The sequence below is a fragment of the Abramis brama genome (genome assembly GCF_963993115.1).
Source record: "Abramis brama genome assembly, chromosome: 7".
NCBI lineage: Eukaryota > Metazoa > Chordata > Actinopteri > Cypriniformes > Leuciscidae > Abramis > Abramis brama.
The window spans coordinates 606,348-623,507 of NC_139969.1; the positions used below are offsets into that span (position 1 = coordinate 606,348).

At 39.2% G+C, this 17,160-nt stretch overlaps 1 protein-coding gene across 2 annotated transcripts; it reads right to left on the reverse strand.

The window, feature by feature from the left end:
• Positions 1-855: 855 nt before the first annotated feature.
• On the reverse strand, positions 856-15,156 carry LOC311087625 (uncharacterized protein). 2 transcript variants are annotated; one of them, XR_014607328.1, is made up of 11 exons: positions 14,584-15,156; positions 13,370-13,459; positions 13,180-13,263; positions 12,925-13,044; positions 11,640-11,828; positions 10,989-11,094; positions 9,403-9,773; positions 7,265-7,476; positions 4,933-5,092; positions 1,362-1,810; positions 856-1,133 (listed from the first exon to the last, which is right to left on the reverse strand). XR_014607328.1 is itself a non-coding variant. In XM_084120973.1 (10 exons), exons 1-10 carry the CDS (start codon positions 14,816-14,818, stop codon positions 1,665-1,667), a joined length of 1,713 nt encoding a protein of 570 aa, XP_083977099.1. In that variant the 5' UTR covers positions 14,819-15,156; the 3' UTR covers positions 856-1,664. The 2 variants fall into 2 exon arrangements, 1 of the variants encoding a protein (XP_083977099.1); XM_084120973.1 differs by having other exon boundaries at positions 856-1,810.
• Positions 15,157-17,160: the final 2,004 nt, after the last annotated feature.

Below are 17,160 nucleotides of genomic sequence, written 5' to 3' on the forward strand. Positions count from 1 at the left end.
AGGTGTAATGAAAAATCTGACCAGACTCATCATCATTTTTTAAATGTACAATGTACATTTTGTATATACTTTGTATTATATTATGTATTATATTACATTTACATCAAATTACAAAAAAAACTAGTTAATGCTGCTGTGAGGGAGCGACGTTAAAATTCTTTCTCCCCGCCGTTATCAATCTCTCTGTATTTTTTTCTCATTTTGAAAGTTGTGAAAATACTATTGAGTTTTTCTTTTGCTATTTGAGCAAATTGGGACACACACACAAAATATATATATATATATATATATTTAATGTAGTCTCTCCATTCACTGCTATAAGAACTTATGCGCCAGAGAAACGAGGGCGCCGCCATCTTTGGAATATTGTCTTTTAACTTCCGTTTTGCGGTCGCTCTGTATATTTCTATGGCATTGCTGTCCAGGAGTAATTAAAGTTAACGAAAGTTATCATGAGGACTGTAATGTTTAAAGCAGATGACTAAACGTCAGTCGACCGGGAAGATTTTAAAACGAGCCGTTCATTAATAAACACGCAAAATCGCTTGTGAAAATACAGACCGGAAGTCAAGACAACGAGTGCAGCGCTGAAAAGGGGCGGAGCTACAAAAGGTCTATAGAAGTTTACCCAACGATGACGACGGCCGCTTCTGAGAAACCCGGAAATGGGTCAATTTGTTTTTGTATACACCCAAAAAATGAAAGCTGGTGTTTTGCATGTTTTTGACAACGAATAACGAAATCAGCCACAACTGACCAAAAAAGGACCAGAATTGCAACTGCTATATAATATTCATATATTGTAAAATGTATAACTGAAGAAGAAGGTGAAAAAAAAAACAGAAACTAAGCAAATGCAAAGTATAATCCGTTTTATTAATGCAGACAAAAATAACAAAAATGCTCAAACCTTAACCAGGTAACAGCATAAATAAACACAATGTTAAAATGTGTCAGATAAACATAAGATAAACAAAAATAAATAGTAACAATAAAACAATAGAATGTATAATAAAATGTAAATTTAAATGTTGTAGTGTATAAAGTCGCACAAATAACAGAAACTAATGAACAAATGTGCTAATCTATACTTCTAGATGTGCAGATGCAAAGCGTAAAGAGTTTTATAGAAGCTTGTTTCCGCCACAGAATAAAAAATAAAAAAGGTAATTATAAAAATAAATTTTTTTTATAGGAAAAAATTGTTTATATCACCCAATTCTGACTTTATATCTCGCAATTCTGACTTTATATCTCGCAATTCTGAAAAATAAAGTCAGAATTGCAAGATATAAGGTCGCAATTATCTTTTAAAATGTTTAATTCTGTGGCGGAAACAAGCTTCCATAGAGTTTTGATGCTGTTTAACAAGAAAACAGAATATGAAAAGATGTGACAGCAACAGTAGAGTACGACAATAAAACGAAGGCAACAAATAAAATAGGCACACAAATAAAAACCATGCAATAAATATTTAATGTAAGATTCATATAAGATATAAAGATGCACTTGAATATGTAGGCTAATGTTGCATTGCATAGGGTAAATGGATATAAAAGACTAATGAAATATAAAATATATTGACGGATGTGCAAATATGTACAGGCAAAATTAAAAGCAAAACAATGCAAATATAAAGATACTGATGAAAAGCGTGTTTTCCCTCAGTTCTCGACACAGACGTCTTGCAGCGGCGTTCTCTTCTTCCGTCCACCCTCGCGGTCGCCGGCCAGATGAAACCAGCGGATGATGGCCTTCTCCACCTCCAGCTCCGTTATCTGTGCACACGTGGGATTTCTCCTCACAGCCTCTACACACACACACACACACACAAATTGTTGAGGTCAGTTTGTATAGAAACACTACACGCCTGCGCACATATACTGTATATATTCAAACGCGCAAACCTATAGACTGAACACGTCATACGCATGTGCACGCCGTCAATCTCTCACAGGTTTCTCAACAGTTCCGACAAACATTAAAAGGACAAACATAAACATTAAAATGGCAAAGAACAACACATTTCAATGAATTAATCCAATGATAAATAAAAAGAATGAATAGAAATAGAATATAGTCAAGACACGTCAAATCGAGACAAGCTATTTAAATTAAAGGTGCTGAACTAATGAAAAACTGATTAGAGAATAGTTAGAAGAATACTGATCGCAGCATGGAAATAAATTGTGATATTCAGAATATTTAAACAGTCTAAACAGGATTATTATATAGGAGTTATAGAGGCTACAGCTCTGGGGAAAAACTATTTAAGTTAAAGGAGTAGTTCACTTCAGAATTAAAATTTCCTGATGATTTACCCAAAAACCTTAATTTCTTTTCGACTGAAGAAAGAAAGACATGAACATCTTGGATCATGAGGGGAAGAGGAAAACATTCCAGGGTGTTTCTCCATATAGTGTCTTCAATGGGGTCCAACGGGTCGAAGGTCCAGATGTGAGTTTCAGTGCAGCTTCAAAGTCTCTTCACGATCCAGCCGAGGAATAAGAGTCTCATCTAGACAAACCAGCCGACATTTTACAACAAAATAAACATTTATATACTTTAACCACAGATGCTGGTCTTGCACTCGCTGTGATGCGACACACATCACGTAATCAGGTTGAAAGGTCACGCGTGTTCCGGGTCAGAAATGTAGAGTAGAGCGAAAAACTCAACATTTTCTCCTCCAACTTCAAAACCATCCGACATCGTCGTTTTACCTTTTATTTTATTTTTTTTGTTTTGTATAGGGCGATTGACTCAGGCTTTGCACGTTTGCTTTATAAACACTGGGTCTGTTCTTACACCTACATCACGCTTGACCTTTCACCCTGATTACGTGATGTGTGTCGCATCACAGCTAGAGCAAGACCAGCATTTGTGGTTAAAAGTATATAAATGTTTATTTTGTTATAAATGTCCGCTGGTTTGTCTAGATGAGACTCTTATTCCTCGGCTGGATCGTGTCGAGACTTTGAAGCTGCACTGAAACTCACATCTGGACCTTCGACCCGTTGGACCCCATTGAAGACACTATATGGAGAAAATCCTGGAATGTTTTTATGGGGGTAAATTGATGCCAAAACCATTGAAAATGGACAGACTAAAAGTCACAAATAGATATTACAACTTGTAAACACAAAACACAATCTACAAATAGATTAAAAATCTGCAAACAAAGTCCTCATGATCCGCAAATGTAAAACAAGATCTACAAACAGATAAAAAATCCACAAACAGACTCTTCATGACATACAAATAGAAAATGCGATCTACAAATAGATTTAAAATCAGATGACTGATGACAGTTACATGCATTTCAAAAGATTACATTGTGTGGTGATTGGACGATTCAAAAACAAAGATTTGTGATTGGTTGTAGTAGGCAACCATGTGCTCTAAAAAGGGGCGTGTTCACAAAAGGGAGATAAAGAGGAAAAGTTTTTTTTTACTCCACAGCGTTTTCTTATAACAGCGTTCATATTCTGGGCTCATCTGATTTTTTATACATAGTATGGTTTATTAATATGATGTACTGAGTTTGGTCTTTTAATATCACTGTCTTAGTACAGTAAGCCACGTTAAGCGTTTTATAATGTCCCGGTAAAGGGCAGAGAGCCCAGCCCACCCATCCGAGAAGTGTCAGCTCTTATTTTGAAAAGGGCTTATTGAGGGGGCGTGACATCACATTGAAGCAATACCCCTGATTGGCTGACTACACGTGTGGATCGCAGTCACGCACTCTGCGGAAAGATAGTGCCAAAAAGATCTGCAGACGTGTGCAGAGGGATCTGTGAATGCCCTGTGATCTGCAAACGCAGATTCAACACTTGCATGCTGAGCTTTGCACAGAATGTGTAAGAATGTCTTTTTACAGTGGTTTGAAAATACAAGTTAGACTGTGTTTGTTTGCAAATTGTGAGGAGGGCATTTGTAGATTTTTTAATGGGAAAAACAGCGAAACAGTTGTGCCAAAATTCTGAAAACAAATGCAACACAATCTACAAACAAATAATGACCCTCATGCGCAGACAAATCACTTTGCATTCATCCAAATTCTGGTTGTCAAGTACAAGTCACTGATTTCTATTTGTGAATCATAAAGAGTTTGTTTGCGGATTTTAAATCTATTTGTAGATCGCATTTTATATTTGTATGTCATGAAGAGTCTGTTTGTGGATTTTTTATCTATTTACAGATTGTGTTTTACATTTGCGGATCATGAGGAATTTGCAGATTTTAAATTTATCTTGTTTTGTGTTTACAAATTGTAATATGCAGTTTTGACTCGTAGTCTCTTCATTTTCAATGATTATGGCATTATTTTGTCACAACAGTGAAACAATAGTGTCAGAATTCTGAAAACAAATGTGACACAATCTACAAACAGAACATGATCTTCACCTGCAAACAAGTCACTTTACATTCATTCAAATTCTGGTTTTCAAGTACAAGTCACTGATTTCTTTTTGTGAATCAGGATGTGTTTATTTGTGGATTTTTAATCTTTTTGTAGATCATGCTTTATATTTGTGGATCACAAAGAGTTTGTTTGAGGACTTTGTATCTATTTGTAGATCTTGTTTTACATTTGCGGATCATGAGGACTTTGTTTGCGGATTTTTAATCTATTTGTAGATTGTGTTTTGTGTTTACAAGTTGTAATATCTATTTGTGACTTTTAGTCTGTCCATTTTCAATGGTTTTGGCATCAATTTACCCCCATATGTTTTCCTCAAAAACCTTCATTTCTTTTCCACTGAAGAAAGAAAGACATGAACATCTTGGATGACGAGGGGAGAGTAAACTATCAGGACATTTTCATTCTGAAGTGAACTACTCCTTTAAACACTGGAAACGCACCATTATGAATAGAGACGCCAATGGTGCCACAACATCTGGAAGAAGATTTACCTTGAAAGCACTTACCAATCACAACGTTTTTAAACTCTAAACTCTGGAAAGATGTCTTCCCGTTCACACCTCTCCAGTTCACAGTTTTGGCCAAGTCATTTTTGATGGCCTGCTTCATTATTCGCCACACCGTGTCCTTCACGTCCACTCCGCCCAGCAACCCCAGCTCATCCACCTGGAAGGTTTTTAAAACACCTCTTATTGTGGCGTAGGCAGAACACATGGTTTGAATGCCATTTAAATAAAACACTAAAACATGATTTTCTAGGTGATTCTGATATTTTGGCAAATTACACGCTAAGAAAATCCCTTGCAGTGGCTCTGCTACTAGATTTATTTATGGAGAAGAGAAAGAAAAAGATGTCTGTGTTTCTGGCTGAGCTTTTAGTGTTGTTCTGGAAAGTTTGAAGCTGATTGGTTGGTTCTTGTCACATGACCGGCGTACATTTAAAATAAAGAAATCCTGTTTTTTCGGCCTTCCTAAAGCGGAGAAACTTTGAAAAGCCTTTTAACACTATTACTCAGCAGCAAACAACCACAATCTGCACTATTTTCAAAAGACTGCTTTCTGAACCATGCAGTTCGATGCACTTATAAATGACACAACTGTAACATCACATCTAAAATGTTAGAGTGGTATAAAATAAAGAACTAGAAAGTAAAGTTTGTTGGGACAAACTTTGATGTTGGCTTGACAAAGACGAATGAAAGCTTTAAATTTAGTGAAAAGGAAAGAGAAAGATATTGCTAGCATGAATTAACATCTTTTGCTAACATGTTTTAACACATTACTAACATGAATTAGCACTTTGTTAGCATGAATTAGCATTTTGCTAGTATGAATTAACCGGTTTTAACACATTGATAACATTTAATAAGCATGTTGTTAACATGTTTAAACACATTTTAACATGAATTAGAATGTTGCTAGCATGTGTTAGCATTGTGTTAGCATGTTGCTAACGTGAATTAGCATGTTGTTAGCATGAATAGCATATTTTAGCATGAATTAACATGTTGCTTGCATGTTGTCCTAGGATAGTCATTAAGCTTTGCTTAGTGATAGACAGCTTAAATACTCTGTTAAATCTTTTTAAGTTTAAGTTTTCACCCCTTTATTGAAAGTCTGAGACTTTTCGTAGGTTTGATCATCCGTTTAACAAAAAACGTAAGTTGGATCAGTTAGAAAAGATACAGCGACGCAGTCAGAACAGTCTGAGTTTGGTGGTTGTAGCTTTAAAGCTCTAAGAGAAGAAACTACTTCAAATGTTTGCTAAGAATAATAATAATAAGCTTAAATAGTAGATCAGCGTTACGTTTTACACACGCTCTAAGCGGTAGACCAATCACAACACACTGGGGCCGGCCAATCAGAGCAGACTACACTTTTCAGGAGGCGGGTTTTAATGAAACCGACTCTAAAACCGAGCGTTCAGACAGAAGATGAAAACAGGTGCCGCAACAATATAACTTAAGTCGAAAAAACATTCGTTTTTTAACATTAAATGATGTAAACGTATTCTAAAATGTATGAACCTTTAAGTGAGCATAATAGGACGTTCAAAAAGAGGTTGTATAATAAATGTCTCTTCAGAAGACTTGGATTAAACCGCTCGATTCATATATTTACTGTACAGCTTCTTTATGTTTTGAAGCAGCTTTTAATGGATGGACAGAAATCTCTCTGATTTCATTACAAATATCTTAATTTGTGCTTCAAAGTCTTATGAGTTTGGAACAACATGATAACAGCATTTATAAAACGTTAGTTCCAGTCCTTGATTCTGATTGGTCAATAGCTGTGTTTTATTCACGATAAAACACGGCTTTGACCGCTTCACCCAACGGTTCTCTGTATCACTACACAACACCCCTAGCAACCACTCTTAGCAACGCAAACATATCTTCTCCGTGTTCACAAGTTTCAGTCCTTTCAATATAAAAGTCTTCTCTACTGACAGACTCACTCATAGATAGTCTTTGATGATGTGGGCGGGGCAACCTGTCACTCACATGAGATCAGCCAATAGCAAACCACAACCATCCAATCAGCTCCTTATGGACACAATCAAGCCCCGCCCACATTGTTCTTGTTCCAGAAGTGTTTCGCTCGCATATACGACACAATAGAGGTGAAATAATAACTTCTGTAGCTGTTAACGGTCAGGGACTATTTTTTCCAGCGGAAGGAAGGTTTGTAGAGATTTTACTTCATAAAAGTTGCATTGATACATATTTTTGGGCGTTAATAATCGTATTGTGTGGTAACCGTTTAATAAAAGCGAGGCTAGCGCTGTATCGTGAATAATACAGCTTACGTAAACAAGCATAAGTGAGAGTCACGCACCACTTTCCTTCGGGTCTCCGGACAGGATCTCAGCTGGTTCTCCAGGGCGGATAACGACCTCAGGTCTTCGATGGGAAAGCGTCTTTGATTTAAACAGTCGGCGTCTGAGTTTTCCCGCACACCGTGTGATTGGAGATCCTGAACCATCCTTATTAAGCTCATCTGCTGCCCAATAACAATCTCCTGTTTAGTGGTCAGGTCGTGAAGAAGCGCTGAAACATTAAACACAGGAATTGTAAAGTTACATACGAGTCTCACACTTAAAGCCCCCATGAAATCAAAATGGACAATTCATATTTTTTTATTGAATATCGCAATGTTTATTCTAAATGATTTATAGGTGCACATCATCATTATTGTTTTGGTAATCTTGAATCAGAATAAGTTCCTCTTGCAGCATCTCTTCTCTGATGATGTGGGCGGGGCAACCTGTCACTCACATGAGATCAGCCAATAGCAAACCACAACCATCCAATCAACTCCTTATGGACACAATCAAGCCCCGCCCACATTGTTCTTGTTCCAGAAGCGTTTCGCTCGCATATACGACACAATAGAGGAGAAAAGACGAGTGCAACTTACATTTCATGGCGACTTTAAAGTCCCCCTCTGGTGAGAATCCAGCTTTTAATGTTGTTTATGTGTCTATGTGATGTTTTTAATGTGCTTTAAGACAAACCATGTGTAAATTCATAAGTCGACACCATTGCTGAGTATTTTCTCCTTAAAACTGCAGTGAACCAAAGACAGTCTCAAAAACACGCTTTGAAATCGCTGGTGTTTCTGACGTCACAAACTACCTTGTAACCAATCAGATCAACGTGTGATCGTCAACCAGTGGATCTCTGAGCTGAGTGAGTGAGTGGAGGCGGGGCTCATTTGCATATTCATAGAACCGCGCATACTAAATGAGGCAGCGGTGTCGAGTTACATTCAAGATATTTTAAGGCATGAAGAATTAAAAACATTTAAATATGTCATTTTGGTGATCAAAGATGAGATTTAAGGGATAAAATTATTGACTACACTTTATTGTTGGCTATAACAATAAAGATATTGTTCTAAAAGTGTAAAATAGCAGAGACCACAGCACAACAGTGAATGATAAAGTTGGAATCATTTGTCCAGATGATGAATGATAAAACACTGACAGCCAATCAGAATCCATCCTGATTCAAAGCGCTCGAGCATTTAAAGCGACAGACGCGTATAATAAACAGAACATTAACGTTCTTGATGTGCAAAATGTTAACAAACCTCAACAAACCCGTCGGCGTGATGACGCCGATCTTCAACCAGAGGGAACTGGATAATATTCTGAATGTTCTGATCCAATCTGACCTTTGACCTGTAATGCTGCCTGAATCATACACTGTTGGTTCGTTGGCCAAGGTCTCAAGGTTTTTTTTTTCCTCCATTCTGTCATGATGGAGTTTTGGTGCCACTGTCGCTTTTGTCGACATAGTTGGGGACATTTAATTTAATATTCAACAATATTATTGATCTGCCTGCATTGACACCATTATATGAGAACTGAACTGAGCTGGACAATTTCTTAAATCAAGATCCATTTACTATAGTAGTAAAATGACATAAGATATTAGTCTTGTTTTCTGGGGAAATAAATAAAAAGTGAGTTTTTGCTTAAAACGAGCAAAATTATCTGCCAATGGGGTCAGAAAAATAATTTTGTGTCTGTTTGAATTAACATTATTTTTCTCACCCCATTGGCAGATAATTTTGCTCGTTTTAAGCAAAAACTCACTTAATTTTGATTAATTCCCCCAGAAAACAAGACTTATGTCATTTTACTCCGCTAGTTTACTCATCTTGATTTGAGAATTTTTAGATATTTGGACTGGAAACAAGACAAAAATACTAAGTAAGAAAAGCATTTTTTGCAGTGTATATATGAACTAAATTAATACCTTTTTTTCCAACAAAAATGAACCATCACTGAAGTCTTAAGCTGGACTGAGACGCTATTTTCTTCTAGAAACAAACTTTGTTGCATTATTTTCCTGTTATCTCTGTAAAGCTGCTCTGAAACACTGTGTGTTGTGAAAAGCGCTGTATAAATAAAGGAGACTTGACTTGAAGTCACGGCCTTTACTCTCGATAGAGGATCTGCTTCTTACATCTGATGAAGGGGTCGCAGCACGAGAGGCTCGTCTCCTGAGGCCACAGCGATGGAGTCGCCGGTTCCGGAGACTGGGGGTCCGGTGTGGTTCTCTCGGGCCACGGCTCGGGAAGCTCAATCGCTTGGCATGAAGATGACGACCCCAGAGTCACATGATGCCACTCCAACACGGGCGGTGTCGAGGTTTCACTCGGGCCCGTCTGGGGCCGCACGGGGGCCAGGGTTCGACTCGGCTGGAGCTCAGTAGAAGATGATAAAATAGTTTTTTTGCATGGAGGTTGTGTTTGAGGGGCTTGTGGTACATTAGTGTTCTGGGGTGCGACGGCCTCCAAACCAGCGTCGTATTCATCCAGAAGCCGTCTGTTCCGTCTAGAAATTGGATAATTATTAAGTTAGGCTGGTACATCCGTAATATTCAGTGAAATATGTGTGTGTGTTCATACAGCAAGTCGCAAGTCAACTCGTTTTCCAGCACAAATATCTAAACATTTTTAAATCAAGATACATTTACTGGAGAAGAAGCAAAATGACAGTTTGTGCTTAAAACCAGAACAAATATAGTGTCAGAAAAATAGTCTTTATTCAAAGAGAAAACAAGATTATTTTTCTGACTCCATTGACAGATATTAGTTCTTGTTTTAAGCTCAAACACTTCATTTTAATCATTTTTTCATTAAACAAGACTTAATATCTTCAGTCATTTTGCTTTAGGGATTAGGGATGCATGATATATCGGCCACCATATCGGTATCGGCCGATTTATGTTCATTTTTAATGTTATGGTTATCGGCGTGATGAGAAAATTTATCGACGTCATATCGGCTACATAAAATTATTCTGAGAACATCATAATAATTGTGTGTTTTAATGGTGAGACTTTTGTTTTTGTAATCAGGCTCTCAAAAATGACATAAAAATTTGGATTTAGATTTATCGGCCGATATATCGGTTATCGGCTTTCAAATATAAAAAATGATCGGTATCGGCCAAAATGTTCATATCTAACATTAGCATCCCTAATCTTCATTTAAGAATGTTTAGATATTTGTGCTGGAAAACAAGACAGAAACACTGAGGAAGAACATGATTTTTCTGGACTAAGTTTACATGTGATTATTTGAAGATGTTGACACGACACAAGCAAACGTCTTAATCTTCACTCCCGCTTACATGCAATTTTCATTATTCTGATAATTCGCTAAGAATCATAATAATGTTGTGTTAGTTGATGTTTTAATCTACTTAAGTCAAATGACTCACTTCTATGGACTTACTGGACCAATATACCGCATTATATTAATGCTGCACAACATGAACTCGGTTTCTTAAGCGCCCTAAGATGTGATTCCTTATTTAGCGCTACGTTTATGAGTCTGTGAATGTGTTCGTCACATGGTCAGAGTGGAGTAGATGCCATTACAGTGTTTACATGCCATTTACTGTGATTCGCCACATATTTCACTACGATTATGAGCGTGGAAGTATTGTGATTACATGAGGTAAATATTGCCTAATGTAATCGCATGTAAACGTGATACAAAGACCTTTTAGACAGATTTACACACACAGTATAGCCAATCCTACTTTATTTTGTGTTTGAGTGGCCTCGGGGAGCCAGACCCGTCCTGTAACCGGAGATCATTCTGCTGTTCCACAAGAGGAAGCTTTCGCATCGCCTCACTATAATTATCTATCAACGACAGGATTACAAAATCAAAATACAAACACATTTGTTTAGTGCAGTTACACTGCAAAAATGCTTTTCTTACTTAGTGTTTTTGTCTTGATTCCAGTCCAAATATCAAAAAGTTCTTAAATCAAGATGCATTTACTAGATGAGTAAAAATAACATAAGATATTACGTCCTGCTTTCCGGAGGAATTAATCAAAATTAAGTGAGTTGTTGCTTAAAAAAAAGCTAAATTATCTGCCAATGGGCTAATCTTAATTCAAACAGAAACAAGATGAATATTCTCACCCCACTGGCAGATCATTTTGCTTGTTTTAAGCACAAATTTTGATTTATTTACCCAGAAAACAAGACATAATATCTTAATGGCATTTTACTACTTTAGTAAATGCATCTTGATTTAAGAATTTTTTGATATTTGGACTGGAAACAAGACTAAGAAAATATGTAAAAAATAATAATAATAATTAAGTAAGTAAGAAAAGCATTTTTTGCAGTGTAACCTTTCAAATTAAATGCATTTTGAAGAAAGGATTTCTACATACTTGCAGTGTACATGATTTTAACCTTATACGCAGACCAAGACTCCTGCGGCTGCTCCGCACTCTCGCTCGCTCTCTGAACTCCTTCATCCATGTACGGAGGCCACGAACACACACCGTTCTTCACCCAGAACGCAGGCACGACCTCCACCTCTTCAGTGTCCACAAAGCTGACGATGTGGTACATGTTTCCTGCCAACACAACTAATATGAATCAATTTATTGTGAATCCTAGATCTCATACTCGTGTAGATTGTCTAAAGGCCCTGATGTACTCATGGCAAAGATCTTTCATTCTTCATTTGTTGTACTTTATTGTTCAGAATTGGTCTTTGGTCTCGCCATACAATCACAAAACAATTAACAATACACAACATCCACAATCTCAAAGCTTAAAATATTCACATTTCCTACTCCTGACTTATTGCATTTGGTACAAAAGTTTGTTTATATATTGCTTTATTTCTTTTGGTGTTCTATAATGTCGACGAGATGGTAATAATTCAAAAACATGATTCAAAGGGTGTGTTGTGTCTCTTGTTATAGTCAAAGCTTTTCTCTGAACAGCAATTTCATATAATTGAGCGACTGACTTTAACTTGGATCCCATGATTTTACATGCTACTCTTGTAATTCTGTTTAATTTTACTTTATTCACCGATGTAACTTGCCCAAAACACACAGTTATGTTATACCCTAAAACACTCTCAATTAAACTAATATAAACTCTTTGCAGAACAACCAAGAATAGCCTTGAGGTGAAAAGAAGTTTGAAATAGTGGTATACTGTTATTTCACAAAAATGTGAAAACAGAAGCTCAGAAAGCATCTGATCATACAGCACTTTCTACAATAGATCGCTTTAAATCTTCAGCTTTACAGTATTAAACATGAACAACAGTGTCAGCTTCAGTTTCTGCTATAAAGCGTCTCTCGGTGTGTTCATGATCATGTGACCTCGACCGACTGAACAGAAGACATGAAGATTTACACCTCAAAGAGGGCGGGGCCTCAGAGACACGCCCATTTATTACATCATCATCAACACGGACCAATGGGAGTCCACACCCACTTATTACATCATCATCAACACGGACCAATGGGAGATCAGAGGTGTTTACCAGCCGGAGTCAGAAAGATTTCTTTGGCAAGCTCGAAAAACAAACTCCAAACAAACTTTGTTTTGGCTCGATTTAGTTTGAAACTAAGTTCAGCGGTTCTGTACGGTTCTGTACGGTTCTGTACGGTTCTGTACGGTTCGGAGACACACCTGTGGCGAATCGCTCACCTGTTTCCAGAGGAGAAGCGTCCAAACTCAGGGCTCCGGAGTTCGCTGGAAATTCCTGGGACACCGGTGAATTCCACATTCCACCGGGCTTCATTTTACTCGTTAGCATAAAATCACTTCCTACAGATTGACGAACAGAGAGTTGCACATTACATTATTGTTATAATGTTGCACATTATTTTTCTGGCGTAAAAAAGGTCCATAATTCTTAAGACTGGTTAGTTGAACTAGTCCTGATATGAAGTGATCTCTGACCAACTCTAGCTGGCCCTGTTGTTCCCGTGCTGAAACTATCCTGGTCTTCCACTTCTGGACCCAACGGGGAAAGAGCAGGAGAAACTAGGGATGAAATCAATCAACCAAATGAGAATGTATATTAGAATATCATATTTTGGCATCTGATATAAAACAGAAAAGCACTATCATAATTCTTAGTGTGTTTTACTCGGTCCACTGTCCCACTGTTCGTCCTCCATGTGTTCCTCTTTGATCTGAATGGATTTGATGCCGTCTTCCTGCATGAGCCTGCATAACTCTGATGAGGAGAATTTTTTTTGAAAGATTATGGATAAAACATGAAATACAACATATACATGCATTGTTAAAGGTGCAGTAAGAGATTTCTGAGAAATGCTGTTGATATTTGAAATCACCAAAACAAACGCCTCTACCCATCTTGATAGCTCCGCCCCCAAATTCACAAACACCTCCCCCATCATGAGTGGACACGCCCCTTATTGCTGATTGGCTACAAGTGTTTTGTGGTGCTCGGTCTGATCCACTTTTAAGAGTCAAAAATCGCTTACTGCACCTTTAAATTCAATCTGTTCATCATTTAAAGCCATCGAGTCTCTTTAGAAAATTTGTCTAAACCGATCAATTCATTTAGATTAGTTTTACAATCTCATTATGAACTGTTCAAAGTGGTAGTTGCATAGACTGTCAATGGAGGGACAGAAATCTCTTCTCATCTTTCATTTGTGTTCCGAAGATGAACAGAAGTCTTTGTTTGGAACGACATGAGGGTGAGTAATTTTATTTTTGGGTGAACCCTTTTAGTACTGTAACATAATAATGAATCAAAGCACACCCAGATAGCAAATTATATCTGACCCCTCATCCGGGCCTCATCTATGGCACATATGGCTCAGTTTTGGCAGTGGAAAAGGTCACATGGGCCACATCTGGGCCACACACAGCAAGCCACAACTCACACTAAAACCAGCTTGATGTATGTGGGCCAGATGTGGCCCATGTGACCTTTTCCACTGCCAAAACTGAGCCATATGTGCCATAGATGAGGCCCGGATATAGTATGCAATCTGAGTATGGAATGAGAAATAGAAAATTAGATGATGAAAACGCACCCCCCCCCACCCCCCCGGCAGTGGGCGGAGTCACACAGACCAAAACAAAAACAAACATTCCAACACGGAACGCATATTTCAAAGTAAAAGAACTGGCTGTAGAAGTGTTTATCAGAGAGAAGAGTATGTGAACTTAGCATGTTTCCTAAATATCTGCAAACAAATGGTATTTTTATGCTTTAGTAGAGTGAAAAAGTTACATACAGCACCTCTAAAGCGTGAAAGGAGCAAAGTCAGGGATGAGTCCCGCATCATGTTGGGTTTAAACAGTGTCATGTGTGAACTGAAGTACCTCTCTGTCCGCTGGTGTTGACTTGTGTTCCCACTGAGCGCAGGTTCGACTGGTTCTGTCGGGCTGATCGCAGTTCGCTCTCGGTAAACTGCAGTTTGAGCATCAGCGTCTCGACCTCCATCTTCCGGCGCGTCATCTCCTGCTCCACCGCGCGACTCATCTCCAGCAGCGCGCATTTGGCGAAGCGCTCGAGGATCGACGCGAGCGTCGCGTGGATATCAGCCGATGCAGACATTAGAGCCGCTTAATGGCGAATAATACAAGGCTATTGTTTTTTTTATAAAGACTAGGGTGATTCCGAGCCTTTTCTCGCGCCGGGTTAATAGTCGAGCATGTACCAATGTTTACACAAATCTCACAAAAGAGATGACCAGTTCCCAGTGAAGTGACGTCACCGTTTGAAGGACCAATAGATGTCGGATGGTTTCGTTTCAATACATTAAAACCTAGTTTAGAAGCGCCATAGAAAAGCGCACTGACCCGATTTACTGAGAGATTTGTGTTTCACAACATATAACTTACTGACACGTTTTGGTTACACTTTATTTTAAGGTGTCATTGTTACAGTGTAACTATATATGTAAGTACTGAGTATTAGGCCTATTACATGTACTTACTATAGGGTTAGAGTAGGATTAGGTTGAGGGTTAGTTGCATGTAATTATGCATAATTTACTGTTATTACTATGGTAAGTACATGTAACATATTATGTAACAATGACACTAAAATAAAGTGTTACCGGATTTGGTTGAGAGTTAGTTGCATGTAATTATGCATAATTTACTGTTTTATTACTATGGTAAGTACATGTTACATATGTAAAAGGACACTGTAAAATAAAGTGTTACCAAAGTTTTAATTCTAAATATTAATTTTCAACAGAGTAGAAGTTAATTCTAGTGAATATATGACCATGGCAAAAGAGGTAATCATTTTCACATCAGTATTTATTTTTTGATGTACAAGTCTTGCATCACATGACAACTTTGTTGTTTATAATAAACATTTTGTGCTCAATTTTAGAGATGGCCAGACTTACCATTCTGAAACCTGAAATATATCTGAATATGAGTAAAAACATATTCAGCAAAAGATACACCACATATTTATAGTGAAAATACTAATTTATTGAAATTAAATGCATAGCGTGTGTTATGAAACGGCTCCGAGACTCGAAGGTGAAGATCCAAATGCAGTTTATTCACAGAGTAGTCGTACAGGCAGGGTCATCAACAGCGAACAGATCAAAGGAGGAAACACAGAGAATATCCAAATAACAGGCAGAGGTCAGGGCAGGCAGCAATAATCAGAGTCCAATAAACAATCCGAGTCAGGCCAGGCGGAGAAACGATCAGGAAACGGTGAAACAGTCCAAGGTCAGCAAAACAAGACTCAAACACGGGTAAATAATGCTCAGAAATGTAATAACAGTAAAACAAGACTTCGCAGTGAGGGTGAGAATGTGTGAGACATAAATAGTCCATAGAATGAGGATCAGGTGTGACTGTAATCAGGAACAGTGCAGGTGAATAATGCAGTGCAGGTGTATGAAGTAATCAGTCCAGGTAGATGCAGGATGGGAAATGTAGTTTATGAGGAAGTGATCCTAGTCTATTGTGGAGCGCCCTCTGGTGGCTCTCGAGGGCACTCCAGCTGGTTATCGTTACATAGCCCCTCCCCAAAGAGCGGCTTCCAGACGCTCCAAAACTGTCCAGGTGGGAGGTGGCCCGGAGGCGGATCCGGGGGCGGGATGGAGGGCCAGGTCCGTGGAGCGGAAGAGGACCTTGAGACTGCGGTAATACGGGAGGCCAGGACGGAGCAGGCAGTGCAGGCGACCAGGGCGGGGCAGGCTGTGCAGGCGGCCAGGGCGGGGCAGGCTGTGCAGGCGGCCAGGGCGGGGCAGGCTGTGCAGGCGGCCAGGGAGGAGACGACCCTTCAGGCGGCCAGGGAGGAGACGACCATGGCACAGGAACAGACACCGGCTCAGGGACAGGAACAGACACCGGCTCAGGGACAGGAACAGACACCGGCTCAGGGACAGGAACAGACACCGGCTCAGGCTCAGGGACAGGAACAGACACCGGCTCAGCGGCGGCCATCTTGTCCGAAGACACCGGCTCAGTGGAGACCATCTTGTCCTGAGACACCGGCTCGGCGGAGACCATCTTGTCCTGAGACACTGGCTCGGCAGTGGCCATCTTGTCCGAAGACACAGGCGTGGTTTCGGCCATCTTGTCCGAAGACACAGGCGTGGAGTCGGCCATCTTGTCCGAAGACACAGGCGCAGAAAGAGGAAGAGGAACAGATTCAGGCTCAGTATAAGGATCAGATTCAGGCTCAGGAACAGATTCAGTCTCGGCGGGACGAGACACTTGATGGGCGGACGTGACGTGCAGCTCAGTCTCTGGATCGGCAGAAGTGACGTGAAGCTCAGTCTCTGGGTCGGCAGAAGTGACGTGAAGCTCAGTCTCTGGATCAGGATCAGCGCGCTCTGAGCTTGACGGGACCAGCGGCGGCGAGGGCTTTGAGCTGGGTAGGACCAGCTGTGAAGAGGACTCTGAGCTGGGCAGGACCAG